We start from the raw sequence: 16,844 nt of genomic DNA on the forward strand, positions 1-16,844 counted from the left end.
CAGTCACCAGTCTAGCTGCTGCATTCTGGATTAGTTATAGTTTCTGGGTCACCTTCAAAGGTAGCCCCACGTAGAGCTCATTGCACCAGTCCAAGCTGAATGAATGAACTATATAACAGTAAGAGCTGTTCAACAGTGGCACAGTCTCCTTTGAGAGGTGGCGGACTCCCCATCCTTGGAGGTTTCTAAGCTGAGGTTGGCTGGCCATCTGTCATAGATGCTTTAGCCGAGATTCCTGCATTGGGTTGGGCTAGATGACCCCTGGGGATTCCTCTCTTTTAAGCGTGTAGGACAGGTTTACCTGGTGGTCACTTGGAAAGTCCGCCCCAACCGTGGCCTGGGGCCATCATCTTCCAAGCCACATGACTGACAATGTTTATATTTTACTTAATATATGTAGGGTTTGGTGTCAGCGTCGCTTGTGCAGGTTCTCTGCTGTTCACCTGTGTTCCTTTGGTAGTGAGAGAGGTTGCCATTGTCCTAGGGTGTGGTTGTTCATTTGTGGTTGACTGTGGTGGTCTTTGTTGTCATTTGTGAGTGGGGTGGGTGGGTGTTTCGGATCAGGTTAGCCATATTGATTTGTATGCTGTTGGTGGGTTTTTGTCGTCTTGTTGGGCTGTGTATGTGATAGAGGGGATCCATACTGGGGTGAAAGCGTCTTCTTCTATTTGTCCCCATACGAGAAATACAGTGGTACCTCGCAAGACGAATGCCTCGCAAGACGAAAAACTCGCAAGACGAAAGGGTTTTTTGTTTTTTGAGCTGCTTCGCAAGACGATTTTCGCTATGGGCTTGCTTCGCAAGACAAAAATGTCTTGCAAGTTTGTTTCCTTTTTCTTAACACCGTTAATACAGTTGCGACTTGACTTTGAGGAGCAACTCATAGAACACGGTGTGGTAGCCTTTTTTGAGGTTTTTGGTGATTTTTGAAGCTTTTCCAAAACTTTTCCGACACCGTGCTTTGCAAGACGAAAAATTTGCTAGACGAAAAAACTCGCGGAACGAATTAATTTCGTCTTGCGAGGCACCACTGTATGTAAAATAACCAAGCAAGTATTAGATATCACCCCAGAATTGGCCCTACTAAACATCTTCCAAGACAATAATGCCCATTTACACTACAAAGAACTCATAACTCATCTACTTTCAGCAGCCAGATACTGGAGATAACCTCATAACCAGACACTGGAGAGACCTGTCAGGAGTAAGCATGGGCCAATGGTACCAAATAGTATGGGAAACAGCCTTACTAGAAAAAATAACCAATAAACTACCCTCTTCTTGTTGACCTTCCTGTTTGTCCTGTCTGCTTCCTGCATCACCAGGACTGTACTGCTGGCTGCTACAGCAGTTCCCCAGGTTATCTCGGTTCGGAAACCAAGGCACGGCTTCCGATTGGCTGCAGGAGCTTCCTGGACTCAATCGGAAGCCATGTTGGTCGTTTGGCTTCCAAAAAACGTTTGCAAACCAGGACACTTACTTCTGGGTTTGCGGCGTTCGGGAACCAATTTGTTCGACAACTAAACCGTTTGGGAACCAAGGTACCACTGTAATGGGAGGTGTCAACAAAGACGGGGATGTTAATATTTTACTTCGGCGGTCGTGATAGGCCAGGGGTCAGCAAACTTTTTCAGCAGGGGGCCGGTCCACTGTCCCTCAGACCTGGGGGGGGGGGCAAACTATATTTTTTTGGGGGGAAATGAACGAATTCCTATGCCCCACAAATAACCCAGAGATGCATTTTAAATAAAAGAACACATTCTACTCATGTAAAAACACACTGGTTCCTGAACTAGATTTAGAAGGTGATTGGGCCTGATCCAGCCCCTGGGCCTTAGTTTGCCTACCCATGTGACAGGCTGTAAACTTTGCACGTGCCCAGCCAATGGGGAAACAAGGGAGGGAACCTGAACTTGGGTATAGGGGATATGAGCTTTGTTGTTGTCGTTGTTTAGTCGTGTCCGACCCTTCGTGACCCCCTGGACCAGAGCCCGCCAGGCCCTCCTGTCTTCCACTGCCTCCCACAGTTTGGTCAAACTCATGCTGGTAGCTTCAAGAACACCATCCAACCATCTCGTCCTCTGTCGTCCCCTTCTCCTTGTGCCCTCCATCTTTCCCAACATCAGGGTCTTTTCCAGGGAGTCTTCTCTTCTCATGAGGTGGCCAAAGCATTGGAGCCTCAGCTTCAGGATCTGTCCTTCCAGTGAGCACTCAGGGCTGATTTCCTTCAGAATGGAGAGGTTTGATCTTCTTGCAGTCCATGGGACTCTCAAGAGTCTCCTCCAGCACCATAATTCAAAAGCATCAATTCTTCGGAGATCAGCCTTCTTCATGGTCCAGCTCTCACTTCCATACATCACTACTGGGAAAACCATAGCTTTAACTATATGGACCTTTGTTGGCAAGGTGATGTCTCTGCTTTTTAGGATGCTGTCTAGGTTTGTCATTGCTTTTCTCCCAAGAAGCAGGCGTCTTTTAATTTCGTGGCTGCTGTCACTATCTGCAGTGATCATGGAGCCCAAGAAAGTAAATTCTCTCACTGCCTCCATTTCTTCCCGTTATGTTTTGCTAATTTCGGGTGTGCCTGCTTTGGACACTCGCTCTTGCAAGAACGTTTTTATAATCAATAAACTCTTTGCTGCTTCACCAATTTTGTTCAGATTTTATTTTGAGGGTCTCAGACCCACTTCTAACAGCGTTGAAAGCCCTAATTGACTGAGGCCCCAAATATGAGAGAAATTGCCTCCTTCTCCACAGACCTTCTTGGGTTAAGATCAGCAGAATGGCCCCTCTTGGCTGTTCCACCACCTTTTGAAGATGAGGGGTTGACCTGCAAGAGGCCATTCTCTATGGCAGCCCCTAGGTTGTGGAAAGCCCTCCTCACAGAGCTGCGTCGGACACATTCCTTGTATAGGTTATGTCATATGCTGAAAACACACCTCTTTGCTTTTTACACTTGAGATACAGGTTTTCAGGAAACCGTCCCCCTGATTCCTATGAATTTAACTTTGTTTTGAACTGTTTTTAATACAGTATTTTAATTGCTGGAATCCACCTTATGGTGAAAGGCAAGTAAGAAATCAAATAGCCAATAACAATATTTCAGATCAAACTGCCAATTTTATAGGATACCTAAATGGATGAAAAGAAAGCAATAATTCTAATAACAAGGTTATATACATGCAGGTTTCAATCTAATCATGCAGGTGTTTTATTCGAAACATGCAGGTGTTTTTACTCCGGTCACTTTTAGATTATTGTAATATAAATGGAGTTGTTCAAAGTGCCTCTGGCCATGCCACTCAGAGACGGCACTCAAAGATGTTAATTTCACTAGGTCAGGGCATTTCTAAACATACAGCTATCGGCTAGGTCATGCTGTTCCTTTTTGACTAGACAAATTATTTCATTAAACTGGGCCCTGAATTAAACATAACACATTATAAGGATTCATTGCTTACAACAGAGATAAGCTCTGAAGCTTAGCTAAGTCAAGATAAGGCAGTTTAGTATCTCCTGTCAAGGGTTTGGACTGCTTAACAGAGAAGGCTGAATCAAATTCAGCTGGAGAAAGTTGGGTTTCCCCAGAAATGGGCCTGATTAATTTTTCTCTGTTATTAGATTGTCTAGGACATAGAGTTATCTGCGACATTATATTTGACAGCAATATGTACTTTGTACATTTATGTCTCTTTTCTTATCCTTTCACAAAAATAAATATTACTCATTGACATTTCCGGTGGAGAAAACACTTATATGTGGGCTCGCCGGTATGATTCAGAGTTACTGCATATTCCAAGCACTGCTGTGAATTCTTTGATGATAGGCGAGATTGATCTTACTGCTGAAGCTTTTTCCGCATTCCATGCATTGGTACGGTTTCTCCTGTGTGTGAATTCTCTGATGAGAAGTAAGGTTGCTCTTCTGACTGAAGCTCTTCCCACATTCTGAGCACTGATACGGCCTTTCCCCTGTATGAATCCTTTGATGGGAAGTGAGGTTGATCTTGTGACTGAAGCTCTTCCCGCATTCCAAACACTGATAGGGTTTCTCCCCGGTGTGGATTTTCTGATGCGAAATAAGGTTCGAACCTCTAATGAAGCTCTTCCCGCACTCTGAACATTGATACGGCTTCTCCCCGGTGTGAATCCTCTGGTGGGAAGTGAGGTGTATCATCTGAGTGAAGCCCTTCCCACATTCCAAGCATTTGTACGGCTTATCCACTCTGTGGATTCTCTGATGAGAACTAAGGGTGGAACTCTGACTGAAGCTCTTCCCGCATTGGGGGCACTGAAATGGCTTCTCCCCTTTGTGGATGTTTTGGTGTGAAGTCAGGCTGGAGTATCTAATGAAGCTTTTCCCACATTCCACGCACTGGTAGGGCTTCTCCCCTGTGTGAATTCTCTGGTGGGATGTGAGGTGAATCTTCTGGCTGAAACCCTTCCCGCATTCCAAGCACTTATGGGGCTTCTCCACCCTGTGAATTCTTTGATGGGAACTCAAGGTAGAGCTCAGCCTGAAGCACTTCCCACATTCGGGGCACTGATACGGTTTCTCCCCTGTGTGCGTCCGGTGATGGGAAGCGAGGTTCGCCTTCTCGCTGAAGCTCTTCCCGCATTCCGGGCACTGATACGGTTTCTCCCCTGTATGAGTTCTTTGATGGGAAGTGAGATGAATTTTCTGGCTGAAGCCCTTTCCGCACTGCAAGCACCTGTACGGCTTCTCCGCTCTGTGAATTATCTGGTGAGAAGCAAGGGTGGAACTCAGACTGAAGCGCTTTCCGCATTCCACGCACCGGAATGGTTTCCCCTCTTTGTGAATCATCTGATTAACTGCAGTTATCATCTCACTGACGCACTTTCCGCCTTCCAAATACTGGTTTGTTTTTTGACCTGCGCGAGGAGCTGAACTGACCCAATACACACAACATTTGCTCGTTTCTCTTATTTCATCTGTTGTTTCATCTGTTGCAATCTTGTGGTAGTTGCGGCCTTCGGAAGCAGAGGGTTTGCTCCAGCCATTCGGATTTGTTTCTGTTTTCCTTCTCTGCTGTTCCAAGTCTTCACATGTACCTTGTTCTGGTGGCAACGCGGGTAGTTCTGTTTTCGCCATGGTTTCACGTATGTCTTCTGCTGCAAAAAAGAGAGAAAAGAGAGGAAGAAATAATAATAATAATAATAATAATAATAATAATAATAATAATAATAATAATAATAATTTATTTATATCCCGCCCTCCCCAGCCAAAGCCGGGCTCAGGGCGGCTAACAACACTAAAATAGTGCAACATTCTAAAAACATTATAAAAATTAATTAAAATCAAAATTGATGGCAACCATTGGGCTAGAGTTCTGTGAAGATTGCCAAAGGAGGGAGTCAGGCTGTGCCCTGGCCAAAGGCCTGGTGGAACAGCTCTGTCTTGCAGGCCCTGCGGAAAGATGTCAAGTCCTGCAGGGCCCTTGTTTCTTGTGACAGAGCGTTCCACCAGATCGGGGCCACAGCCAAAAAAGCCCTGGCTCTAGTTGAGGCCAGCCTAACCTCCCTGTGGCCTGGGACCTCCAAGATGTTTTTATTGGAAGACCGTAAGTTCCTCTGTGGGGCATACCAGGAGAGGCGGTCCCATAAGTACAAGGGTCCTAGGCCGTATAGGGCTTTGAAGGTTAAAACCAGCACCTTAAACCTGATCCTGTACTTCACCAGGAGCCAGTGCAGCTGGTATAGCACCGGGTGAATGTGATCTCGCAGCGAAGACCCCATAAGGAGTCTTGCCGCGGCATTCTGCACCAGCTGGAGTTTCTGGGTCAGTCTCAAGGGCAGCCCCACGTCTTGAGAGTCTTGAATCACTGGACAGCTTGAACCACCACTTGTGATAAAGGGAAAAAACTGCTAAGGCTTAGATGGGAGGGACATCCTATCACACATCTAACGACCACTGTTTCAGCTCCCAGTTCAGACCTGAAGTTCACTGGTTTATCCTGGGCCGGTCACTCTCTTTCAGCCTAGCCTAGCTCACAAGGTTATTGTGTAGGCAAATGCAACAATCAGATATGATACGGTCATCTTTATTGTCCTTGTCCCATACAGAACAACGAAATTGAAAAATCTACATCAGACATTCAAAAACCAACAAGCCTGCTGTCCCAGCTATCCCAACCTGTTTAGCCCCCTAAAAACTCTGATACCCCATTTTTAAATACAATATACCGTATTTTTCGCCCCATAGGACGCACCGGCCCATAGGACGCACCTAGTTTTTTGGGGGGGGAATAAAGGAAAAATTTTTTTATTTCCCCCCCAGGTGCGCTGCGCTAATCCCGAAGCTTGGGGCGTGCGGAGCTCAGTGCGCCCCAAGCTTCTGGGTGCCGGCAAGCAGTCCGCTAGCCCTGGGAGAACTGCTTGCCGGCACCCAGAAGCTTGGGGCGTGCGGAGTTCAGCCGCGTGGGAGAGCCGCGCGGCTCTCCCAGGGCTAGCGGACCGCTGCGCTAATCCCGAAGCTTGGGGCGTGCGGAGTTCAGCGCGCCCCAAGCTTCTGGGTGCCGGCAAGCAGTTTGCTAGCCGTGGGAGAGCCGCGCGGCTCTCCCAGGGCTAGCGGACCGCTGCGCTAATCCCGAAGCTTGGGGCGTGCGGAGCTCAGCGCGCCCCAAGCTTCTGGGTGCCGGCAAGCAGTTTGCTAGCCGTGGGAGAGCCGCGCAGCTCTCCCAGGGCTAGCGGACCGCTGCGCTAATCCCGAAGCTTGGGGCTTGCGGAGCTCAGCGGCCCCAAGCTTCTGGGTGCCGGCAAGCAGTCCGCTAGCCCTGGGAGAGCCGCGCGTTTGGCAGGCGAAAATTCTACCACTTGCTTAAAATGTATATAGGAAGTGCAGTGTAAGCGATGGAAGTCAATCAATGAAGTTTTATTATTGAGATATTTGTAGAATAAATTTGGAATAAATTCTTCCAATTTTTCTTCTTCCAATTTTTCTTCTTTCTTTTTTTATTTTCTTCCTTTTTTATTTTCTGTTCTTTTTTATATACCATGTGTGCTTATCCGAAAAATATATTTATGTATGTATTTGTATGTATTTTGCTTGTATTTTGCAATAATTATGTTAAATAAAATTTATTAAAAATTTAAAATAAGAAACAAAAAACAAAACAAAATTACATTTGGATAGAAACTGTTTCTCAGGCAGCTAGTCCTAGTCTTTATAACCCTGTACCTTCTTCCAGAAGGCAGAAGATGCATTCTTTCCTGACTGAGCCGTATCAACATCATTGTGTGCAGCCGGATAACAACCTGGCTTACTGGTCCAAACAGATTCCCCCACCTGCTAACTGAAGGATGGTGGAAGGAGCCCTGGTGCATCCTGGGAAATGAGTTTGGAGAGGTGATACCAGCAAGAACAGACAGTGGGCCAATTGCTACAGCACAGCTGTTTTGTTAGGCTTCTGAGGAAGGAGCATGGTTCAGCGGTAAAGTTTCTGCCTTGCATGAAGAAGGTTTCAGGTCCAATCCCTGGAATCTTCAGGTATGGCTGGAAAAGCCTTCCTGCCTGGAACCCTGGACAGCTTCTGCCAGTCCAGCGTAGACAGTACTGGACTAGATGGACCAATGGTTTCACCCAATAACTTCTTATATTCTCCAATAACTCTAATCTTTTTTTTTTGTATTTAAATCTATTTTTGTATCCGAAAGGTTATTAATGAATTTTTTTAAGTGAAGCTTTCAATAGACTTTGATTTCATGACAATGGGTATACTTGGAAACACGGCTAAAGAGATAAGTTTAGCTTCAAAGCTATGATATTAGCGGGAAAGGCAACGATAGCTTTCGGTTGGAAAAGATAGAGAAAAATGGACAGAGGAGGCATGGAATAGTTATTTGATTCAGTCGGACATTGTCGCAGTCATGTCACAGGAAACAACATGGAAGATCAAGTCCACCACGATAAGGAACAGATGGAACCCCTATCTTCAATGGATAAAAACTACTGGAACAAAAGACATTCGGTGGAAACCAAAAACGCTATGCCCGAGGCTGAGGATAATTGTTTGAACCCTTCCAATGGATAAGGAAAAAATTCTACGGGAAATTTAAAAACTGGAAGGCGATAATATAATGTATGTAAAAATCCCAAACTTGAATAAAATGGTTCTTAACCCGAAAAAAATAAATCTATTTTTGTATTTGTACTTATTAAGGTATGAACAACTTGCATATAAACGTAGACTTGCCATGGACAAATTCAATGGTATTTGGAATCCATTCTTACAAATGCTGTAATAGGTTAAGATCTGGTGAAGCACAATAACAACCTTGCAAAGTACAGTCGTACCTTGGAAGTCGAACGGAATCCATTCCAGAAGTCCGTTCGACTTCCGAAACGCAGTTTCAGCTTACAAATCTTCAAATAACCCTGCTAATGAGGTTAATTGCTTTGAATCGGTAAATATAGATCAACCCTGCTAGAAAAGGGGGAAGGCGGATTTGAGGTACCAAGATATTGAGATTCTGCCAAAAAAAACACACCCTATAATGTGCCTACCATTATATAAATATATAAATATATATAAATAAATGTGATTGTCTGCTTGAGGGTCTTACCGAGAGAGGCGACAAGATGGCCGTTCTCCTGCATGACTTCTGTATGCAGCGCTTTCTGGTGAGGAGCCAGCCCAGCCCATTCCTCCCCCGTGAAGTACACAGCAACCTCCTCGAAGGTGGATCCTTCACCCTAGGAGACAACGAGAGGTGTCTGTAGTTGTGGGGTGTAAATGAATAAAAAAAGCAGGAGAAAATCAAATATTTGCCTCTTTGTAGGTAGCAAGCATGCCATCTACTGGCAAAACCCATAAGGCTCATCAAGGAAAGGAGACTGGGAAGTATATACTTGAGAAGGTTGAGAGGAGATACGATCGCCATCTTCAAATATCTGAAGGGCTGTCACATGCAAGATGGAGCCAGCTTGTTTTTGTATATAATAATATCATAATAATAATTTATTCCAGTAGTGATGTATGGAAGTGAGAGCTGGACCATAAAGAAGGCTGATCGCTGAAGAATTGATGCTTCTGAATTATGGTGTTGGAGGAGACTCTTGAGAGTCCCATGGCCTGCAAGAAGATCAAACCTCTCCATTCTGAAGGAAATCAGCCCTGAGTGCTCACTGGAAGGACAGATCCTGAAGCTGAGGCTCCAATACTTTGGCCACCTCATGAGAAGAGAAGACTCCCTGGAAAAGACCCAGATGTTGGGAAAGATGGAGGGCACAAGGAGAAGGGGGCGACAGAGGACGAGATGGTTGGACAGTGTTCTCGAAGCTACAAACATGAGTCTGACCAAACTGCAGGAGGCAGTGGAAGACAGGAGTGCCTGGTGTGCTCTGGTCCATGGGGTCACGAAGAGTCGGACACAACTAAACAACAACAATAATTTGTTATTTGTACCCCGCCCATCCGGCTGGGCCTCCCCAGCCACTCTGGACGGCTTCCAACAAAGATTAAAAATACATTAAAATGTCACACATTAAAAACTTCCCTGAACAGGGCTGGCTGCCTTCAGATGTCTTATAAATGTCTGATAGTTGTTTTTTTCTTTGACATCTGGTGGGAGGGTGTTCCACAGGGCGGGCGCCACTACCAAGAAGGCCCTATGCCTGGTTCCCTGTAGCTTTGCTTTTCGCAGTGAGGGAACCACCAGAAGGCCCTCGGCGCTGGACCTCAGTGTCCAGGCAGAACGATGGGGGTAGAGACGCTCCTTCAGGTATACTGGACCGAGGCTGTTTAGGGTTTTAAAGGTCAACACCAACACTTTGAATTGTGCTCGGAAACATACTGGGAGCTAATGTAGGCCTTATAATTTTTATTAAGTTTTGTGTTTTACAATTTAAAACCATCATTTTCACATCCTTAAAATATCATTGGCTTCCCTTCTTCTCTTTTCATTGTTTATTTCACATATCATAAAACCCTGCATATTTTACAAAAACCATGCCATTATTGCATCCATCAAAACTTATTCACACTGTTGAATTTATCTTAATGCTGCCAGCGTTTTCAGCTGTACACAGTTATTTCCGATATATTCCATAAACGTTTTCCAATCTTCTCTAAACGTATTTTCTTCTTGTTCTCTTATTCTGTATGTTAAGTCTGCAAGCTGCACATATTCTGGCAACTTAAGCTGCCATTCTTCTTTCGTTGGGACCTCACTCGTTTCCAATTTTTGGGCTAACAAAACACGGGGCGCATAAATATGCCACCTTTTTTTTTTGACACCTGGGAATTTCCATCTGAATTATCCCCAACAGAAAGGACTCTGTTTTTTGGGGGACAGCCAGCTTGCCTTGGGCTGCTCCAGAGGGCTGGACCCGAACTGAAAGAGTCATAGAATCATAGAATCATAGAGTTGGAAGAGACCACAAGGGCCATCGAGTCCAACCCCCTGCCAAGCAGGAAACACCATCAGAGCACTCCTGACATATGGTTGTCAAGCCTCTGCTTAAAGACCTCCAAAGTAGGAGACTCCACCACACTCCTTGGCAGCAAATTCCACTGTCAAACAGCTCTTACTGTCAGGAAGTTCTTCCTAATGTTTAGGTGGAATCTTCTTTCTTGTAGTTTGGATCCATTGCTCCGTGTCCGCTTCTCTGGAGCAGCAGAAAACAACCTTTCTCCCTCCTCTATGTGACATCCTTTTATATATTTGAACATGGCTATCAAATCACCCCTTAACCTCCTCTTCTCCAGGCTAAACATGCCCAGCTCCCTTAGCCGTTCCTCATAAGGCATCGTTTCCAGGCCTTTGACCATTTTGGTTGCCCTCCTCTGGACACGTTCCAGTTTGTCAGTGTCCTTCTTGAACTGTGGTGCCCAGAACTGGACACAGTACTCCAGGTGAGGTCTGACCAGAGCAGAATACAGTGGCACTATTACTTCCCTTGATCTAGATGCTATACTCCTATTGATGAGGCCCAAGTCAAATTGCAAGAATTCCAGCTAAACCTTAGGAAGAACCTGCTGGCCTGGGAAGGCTGTGACCTCTCCATCCTTGGAGGTTTATAAGTAGAGGTTGGGTGGCCACCGGTCAGGGATGCTTTAGCTGAGATTCCTGCAATGAAGGGGGTTGGGCTAAGATGATCCATGGAGGGAGATTCCTCCCAACTTTGAAATTCTAATGTCAATAACATTCTCAGTCCACCTTCTAGGTGGCTTTGACATAAGGAAAGAGAAGGGGAGAGATTCAAAAGCATTCCCTGTTTAAAGGTAAAGGTAAAAGGACCCCTGACCATTAGGTCCAGTTGTGGCCGACTCTGGGGTTGTGGCGCTCATCTCGCTTTATTGGCCGAGGGAGCCGGCGTACAGCTTCCGGGTCATGTGGCTAGCGTGACGAAGCTGCAGCTGGCGAGCCAGCACCTGCGCCACACACGGAAATGCCGTTTACCTTCCCGCCAGAGCGGTACCTATTTATCTACTTGCACTTTGACGTGCTTTTGAACTGCTAGGTTGGCAGGAGCAGGGACCGAGCAACGGGAGTTCACCCCATGGCAGGGATTCGAACTGCCGACCTTCTGATCGGCAAGTCCTAGGCTCTGTGGTTTAACCCACAGTGCCACCCGTGTGCCATTCCCTGTTTAGGGAAGTTTTTAATGACTGGTGTTTTAATGTATTTTTAATCTTTTGTTGGAAGCCGCCCAGAGTGGCTGGGAAAACCCAGCCAGATGGGCGGAATATAAGTAATAAATTTATAAATATACAAGTTGTACAAGTGAGAAGAAAGTATTTCAATTTCAAAATTATTACTATTATTATTCCACTTTAACCAGGCCTTTGGCTGACTGACATCTAATGCCCTTTTAAAATGTGTTGGGGAGGTGGGATTATTTGGTTGTTCTTTCTTTTATTTTTATTATGCATTTTGTGTTTTTATATTATGATTTTATCTGGTGAACCCTGAGACCCGCAGGTATAGGGCAGTATTCTTCTTCTTCTTCTTCTTCTTCTTCTTCTTCTTCTTCTTCTTCTTCTTCGTCAAGCCCAGGGAGTTGTGGAGGGAACAGAGGCACCTAGGCGGACCCCAGCCTATCTCCCTACAATACCTCAAGGACCGCCTCTTCTCATATGAACTGATACAGACCCCAATTTCGTCCTCTAAGGCCGTTCTTTGTGTGCCGCCTCCATGAGAGGTCTGGAGGGTGGTAACACAAAAACAGAGCCTTTTCTGCAATGGCTCCCTGTTTGTGGAATGCTCTCCCCAGGGAGACTCCCCTAGTGCCTTCATGACACACCTTTAGACACCAGGCAAAAATGTTCCTCTTCAACCAGGCCTTTGGCTGATGGACATCTATCCGATGCCCTTTTAAAGGAGCGGATGATTGGTTTGGTTTTGTTCTTATTTTTATTGTGCATTTGTGGGTTTTTTATATTATAAATATAATATTTATTATATATATAAAATATTCGTTCTATTTATATTATATATTATATATGTTTATTTTACGTTGTGAACCGCCCTGATGAATTTAACAAACAAACAAACGAATGAATGAATGAAATGATCTGTCCTCCTACCTGATTTGTTGTCGCAGCAACTGCTTCCCCTCTGGAATAAAGGAGAGACGGCTGAGAAGGCCTTGTCAGGATCATTCCTTCACCTGTGAGAGACAAAGGTGATCTCGCTCGTCCCAGAGTTCAAGTGACACATCTCTAAGTGGTCACCGAGGGTGGAGATCAAGGTTGCACAGTTAGAATTGTTCCACCAGCAAAAGCATTTCTGCTTCTCTCCTCCGACAACTGGGAAACACTGGCCTGCGAGCGCTCCAGTTGGAGAACAGCCTTTACCAAAGGTGTCATGGGCTTTGAAGACGCTCGAACTCAGGACAAAAGCCAGAAACTCCGCCTGGAAGCCTATGTCCCCACTGTGGAAGGATGTGTGGATCCAGAATTGGCCACCACAGTCACTTATGGACTCACTTGGCAAACCCTCACCATGATCAACTCCCGCCCGGAAACCTATATCTTCACTGTGGAAGGATGTGTGCATTCACAGCTGGCCTCCACAATCACTTATGGACTCACTGTTAATCACAATCCACAATCACTTATGGACTATCTGTAACTGTTAAGACTCTGTTTATGGAAGACAATCTTACTCGGCTACGAGTGATCGCCAAACAAGAACACAAATACAGTACAGTGGTGCCTCGCAAGACGAAAAGAATCCATTCTGGAATTCTCTTCATCTAGCGGTTTTTTCGTCTTGCGAAGCAAGCCCATTGACAGATTAGCGGATTAGCGCTATTAGCGGCTTTTAGCGGCTTATCGGCTGATCGGATCAGCTGATAAGCGGCTTAGAAAAAGGGGGGGAGGAAAAAACCCCCGCAGGAACTCGCAAGACATCGTCGTCTTGCGAAGCAAGCCCATAAGAAATTCGTCTAGCGAAGCACCTCCAAAACGGAAAACTCTTTCGTCTAGCGAGTTTTCCGTCTTGCGAGGCATTCGTCTTGCGGGGCACCACTGTATGTATGTATATATATATGTATATGTATGTATGTGTGTGTGTGTGTGTGTGTGTGTGTGTATATATATATATATATATATATATATGGCACCCCTTTGATTCCTTAAATAAGTGAAGGAGCCCAAGATGATGCCCCGTTCAGCCTTACCCAGTGAGGTGGCACCTCCAAGACTCTCCTGGACAGTCTCCCTTTCTCTGGGACCCACCGGAGCCTTCTCTGCGTCAGGGAAATCAGGAGCCACTTCTGAAAACAGACCCTTTACCAGAAACAGGGAATGTGGGGAAGGGTGACAAAAAGGGAGAGTCAAGAGGCTTTGGGACATTTTCAGTGCAGATTGGACAACTGCAGAGAGTGCCAGGATAGCCTCCTGCACATTGGAAGAAGAGAAGAGTTTGGATTTGATTTCCTGCTTTATCACTACCCGAAGGAGTCTCAAAGCGGCTAACATTCTCCTTTCCCTTCCTCCCCCACAACAAACACTCTGTGAGGTGAGTGGGGCTGAGAGACTTCAGAGAAGTGTGACTGGCCCAAGGTCACCCAGCAGCTGCATGTGGAGGAGCGGAGACGTGAACCCGGTTCACCAGATTACGAGTCCACCGCTCTTAAACACTACACCACACTGGCACCAGGATGAAACCCTCTCTCACCTGCTCCTCCTCCTGTTTCTTCTCCTCTGCCCAACTCAGGAGGAAACCTTCGGCCAGGGCCACCGCCTGGGAACTGGTCTCCGCTCCGCATTCCCTGACCCAGTTCTCCATCTCCGGGGGGAGGACAGCCAGGAACTGCTCCAGGATCACTAAATCCAGGATCTGAGCCTTGGTGTGTCTCTCTGGCTCCAGCCACCGACGGCAAAGATGGTGGAGTCGGCTGCAAACCTCTCGGGGTCCCTCGGCCTCCTGGTAGCAGAAACGCCTGAAGAACTGGCGCTGAGCGTCTGAGCTGAGGACGACCTCCTCGCCCAGGATCTGCTGCGTGGTTCTTTCCCAGAATCCCTCGCTGGCCCCAGTCTGGATGGCCCCAGGGCCTCTTCCTGCTTCACGGCCAGCTGTTTCTGGATTCTCCATCTTCAATCTGTTTTCCAGGTAAACAGATCTCTCCTCTCCTGCCAATTTCTCAAGGCAAAGCCAAGGGGCTGGCTGAAGGCACCGCTACCGAGTCCTGCAAAGCCAAGACATTGTCTTTTTTAAAAAAATTGTTTAACCTTTTTTTTTGACACAAACATCAACCGCAAAAGACACATATCATAATAATAACACAATTTGACAATTCAGATTTGAATACACTGATATACCTCCGACTACACCTTTTTTTGGGGGGGTGTGGGTGGCGCTGTGGGTTAAACCACAGAGCCTAGGACTTGTGAAGGTCAGCGGTTCGAATCCCCGCGACGGGGTGAGCTCCCCTTGCTCGGTCCCTGCTCCTGCCAACGTAGCAGTTCGAAAGCACGTCAAAGTGCAAGTAGATAAATAGGTACCGCTCCGGTGGGAAGGTAAACGGGTTCCGTGCGCTGCTCTGGTTCGCCAGAAGCGGCTTAGTCATGCTGGCCACATGACCCAGAAGCTGTGCGTTGGCACCCTCGGCCAATAAAGCGAGATGAGCGTTGCAACCCCAGGGTCGGCCACGATTGGACCTAATGGTCAGGGGAGGGGTCCCCTTACCCTTTACCTTTACACCTTTTTAAACAATATTTTCCCATCTCTCTCTCTCCTCCCCCTACTTCCCACCACTATCCGCCTTATCGCTTAAATATTCCTTCCAGATTTCTTCATATTTATCAATTCTTATTTTGCGCCCACACATTGTCTTGTTAGAAAATTATGACGTTCTCAGGGCTGGAAGATTTTCCTTGAACAAAAGTGGATAAATCTGGGTTAGCAACTACATAGTTCCCTCGCACCCTGAAGAAAAGGCAGGGGAATGACAAGTTTGAAACTATATAGAAATTAGAGATTTGTGGGTGGAGTTCCTTTCCTTGAGGACTAGTGGATTAAAGCCTTCAGTTTGGCTGGGAGTCAGATGAGGGATCCCACCCCTCTGATCTCCCCCTTACAACTCTCCTCTTTTCCAGCTTCCACCCTCCCTTCACCCCAAAACCCCCCAGACTCCTCTCCCAATCCGTGCCCTGTAACCTTTAAAGCCCAGATTCGCACAGGCCCTTTTGCTTCCCACCAGCGTCTCCCGCCTTTGATCGACACCTTCCCCCAGTTTTGCATTCGGGCGACGAAAGAGCCTCCCCACCGCGTGTCAAGCCTTGCACGTCTGAAACGGCGCGCGCGCGCTTCTCCAGTGGATGCGCGATTCAGAGGGGTGGGTAGGAGCACCCATTCGAATCTTGGCACAAATTACGCCGCGCTTCCGCCAATCGGCGCCGCGCTGCAGACCGACACGCCCTGCGCTCCCCCGCATCATGATGCGGGTGTTCTGTTCGTGTGAAAGGATGATCAGGTGCACAAGCGGGGTGAAAATGGGGAGAGGAGGATCTTGCTTGCTCTTCTCGGGCTCTTCTCTTCTTTTCTATTCAGCCACAAATCCGGGCCTCTCTCTCCTCCTCGCAGGGGACTCCTAGCCTCCACCCCCCCTTTTTCCTGCATTGCAGTTGCATCCTCCGGACTCCTCTCCACCTTAAGTCAAATTAATAGGTAGGGGGCTCACCAGATCATAGAAGGGTCCCCGATGCCGAACTGGGGAGACCCCGAGGCTGCATTCCTCCAAAGCAAGAACCAGGCAGGAGGGGCTTTGGGCAGAAATACCTATTTGCTTTGGAGGTCTTCCTCCCCCTTCCCAAATTCCCATCCTCTCTAGGAATCCAGCTCAGATAATTTTAACCCTTGGCAGCTCAAGCTGTAGGATTATTTCTCTCTCTCTTTCTTAAAACAGGAGCCAAGGAAGAAACGAGCACTGTGAATGCAGATCCCACGCCCCTTTTCTTTCCTGATGGTGGGTGGAAGGAGCGAAACCAATCTGGGGAAGAAGGAATAATAGAACCGCCTCTTTCCATATAAACCTACCCGAACCCTGAGATCTTCCAAGGCCCTCCTTCCGTGCGCCTCCTCAAGAGGTACGGAGGGTGGCAACACGAGAACAGGGCCTTCTCTGCAGTGGCTCCCCGTCTGTGGAATGCTCTCCCCAGGGAAGTTCGCCTGGCGCCTTCATGACACACCTTTAGGCGCCAGGCAAAAACGTTCCTTTTCAACCAGGCCTTTGGTTGACGCTATTTACACCCTATGCCCTTTTAAAATGTGGCTCTTTTGGGAGGAGGTTGTTGTTGGGTTATTGTTTTGATTTTGATTTTATATATTGTGATCTTTTCTGTGAACCGCCCTGAGACCTCTGGTACATATATTCAA

At 46.8% G+C, this 16,844-nt stretch overlaps 2 protein-coding genes across 4 annotated transcripts in view; one reads left to right on the plus strand and one right to left on the minus strand.

Moving 5' to 3' along the window:
• The window catches only part of LOC310701787 (uncharacterized protein), a 224,343-nt gene that overhangs the window by 72,800 nt on the left and 134,699 nt on the right, over nt 1–16,844 (plus strand). The window lies entirely within an intron of this gene.
• Nucleotides 2,005–16,699, minus strand: LOC310701277 (uncharacterized protein). 3 transcript variants are annotated; one of them, XM_083491934.1, is made up of 6 exons: nt 16,150–16,699; nt 14,145–14,655; nt 13,645–13,753; nt 12,548–12,630; nt 8,583–8,712; nt 2,005–5,129 (listed from the first exon to the last, which is right to left on the minus strand). In XM_083491934.1, the coding sequence occupies exons 2-6, from the start codon at nt 14,559–14,561 to the stop codon at nt 3,784–3,786; spliced, it is 2,085 nt and encodes a 694-aa protein (XP_083348060.1). In that variant the 5' UTR covers nt 14,562–14,655; nt 16,150–16,699; the 3' UTR covers nt 2,005–3,783. The 3 variants fall into 3 exon arrangements, with proteins under 3 accessions (XP_083348060.1, XP_083348058.1, XP_083348059.1); XM_083491932.1 differs by having other exon boundaries at nt 2,006–5,132; XM_083491933.1 differs by lacking the exon at nt 16,150–16,699 and adding an exon at nt 15,627–16,102 and having other exon boundaries at nt 2,006–5,132.

The sequence above is a fragment of the Podarcis liolepis genome, assembly GCF_965112155.1.
Source record: "Podarcis liolepis genome assembly, chromosome: 2".
In the NCBI taxonomy this organism is placed as follows: domain Eukaryota; kingdom Metazoa; phylum Chordata; class Lepidosauria; order Squamata; family Lacertidae; genus Podarcis; species Podarcis liolepis.

Excerpts from the sequence above, each read along its gene's own strand:
- LOC310701277 (XM_083491932.1), bottom strand. The coding sequence starts at position 14,561 with ATGGAGAATCCAGAAACAGCTGGCCGTGAAGCAGGAAGAGGCCCTGGG. Across the intron at positions 8,713-12,547 it reads TTGCTGCGACAACAAATCAG|GGTGAAGGATCCACCTTCGA; the intron begins GTAGGAGGACAG and ends GTTGTCTCCTAG. Across the intron at positions 5,133-8,582 it reads CCATCTTGTCGCCTCTCTCG|CAGAAGACATACGTGAAACC; the intron begins GTAAGACCCTCA and ends TCTTTTTTGCAG.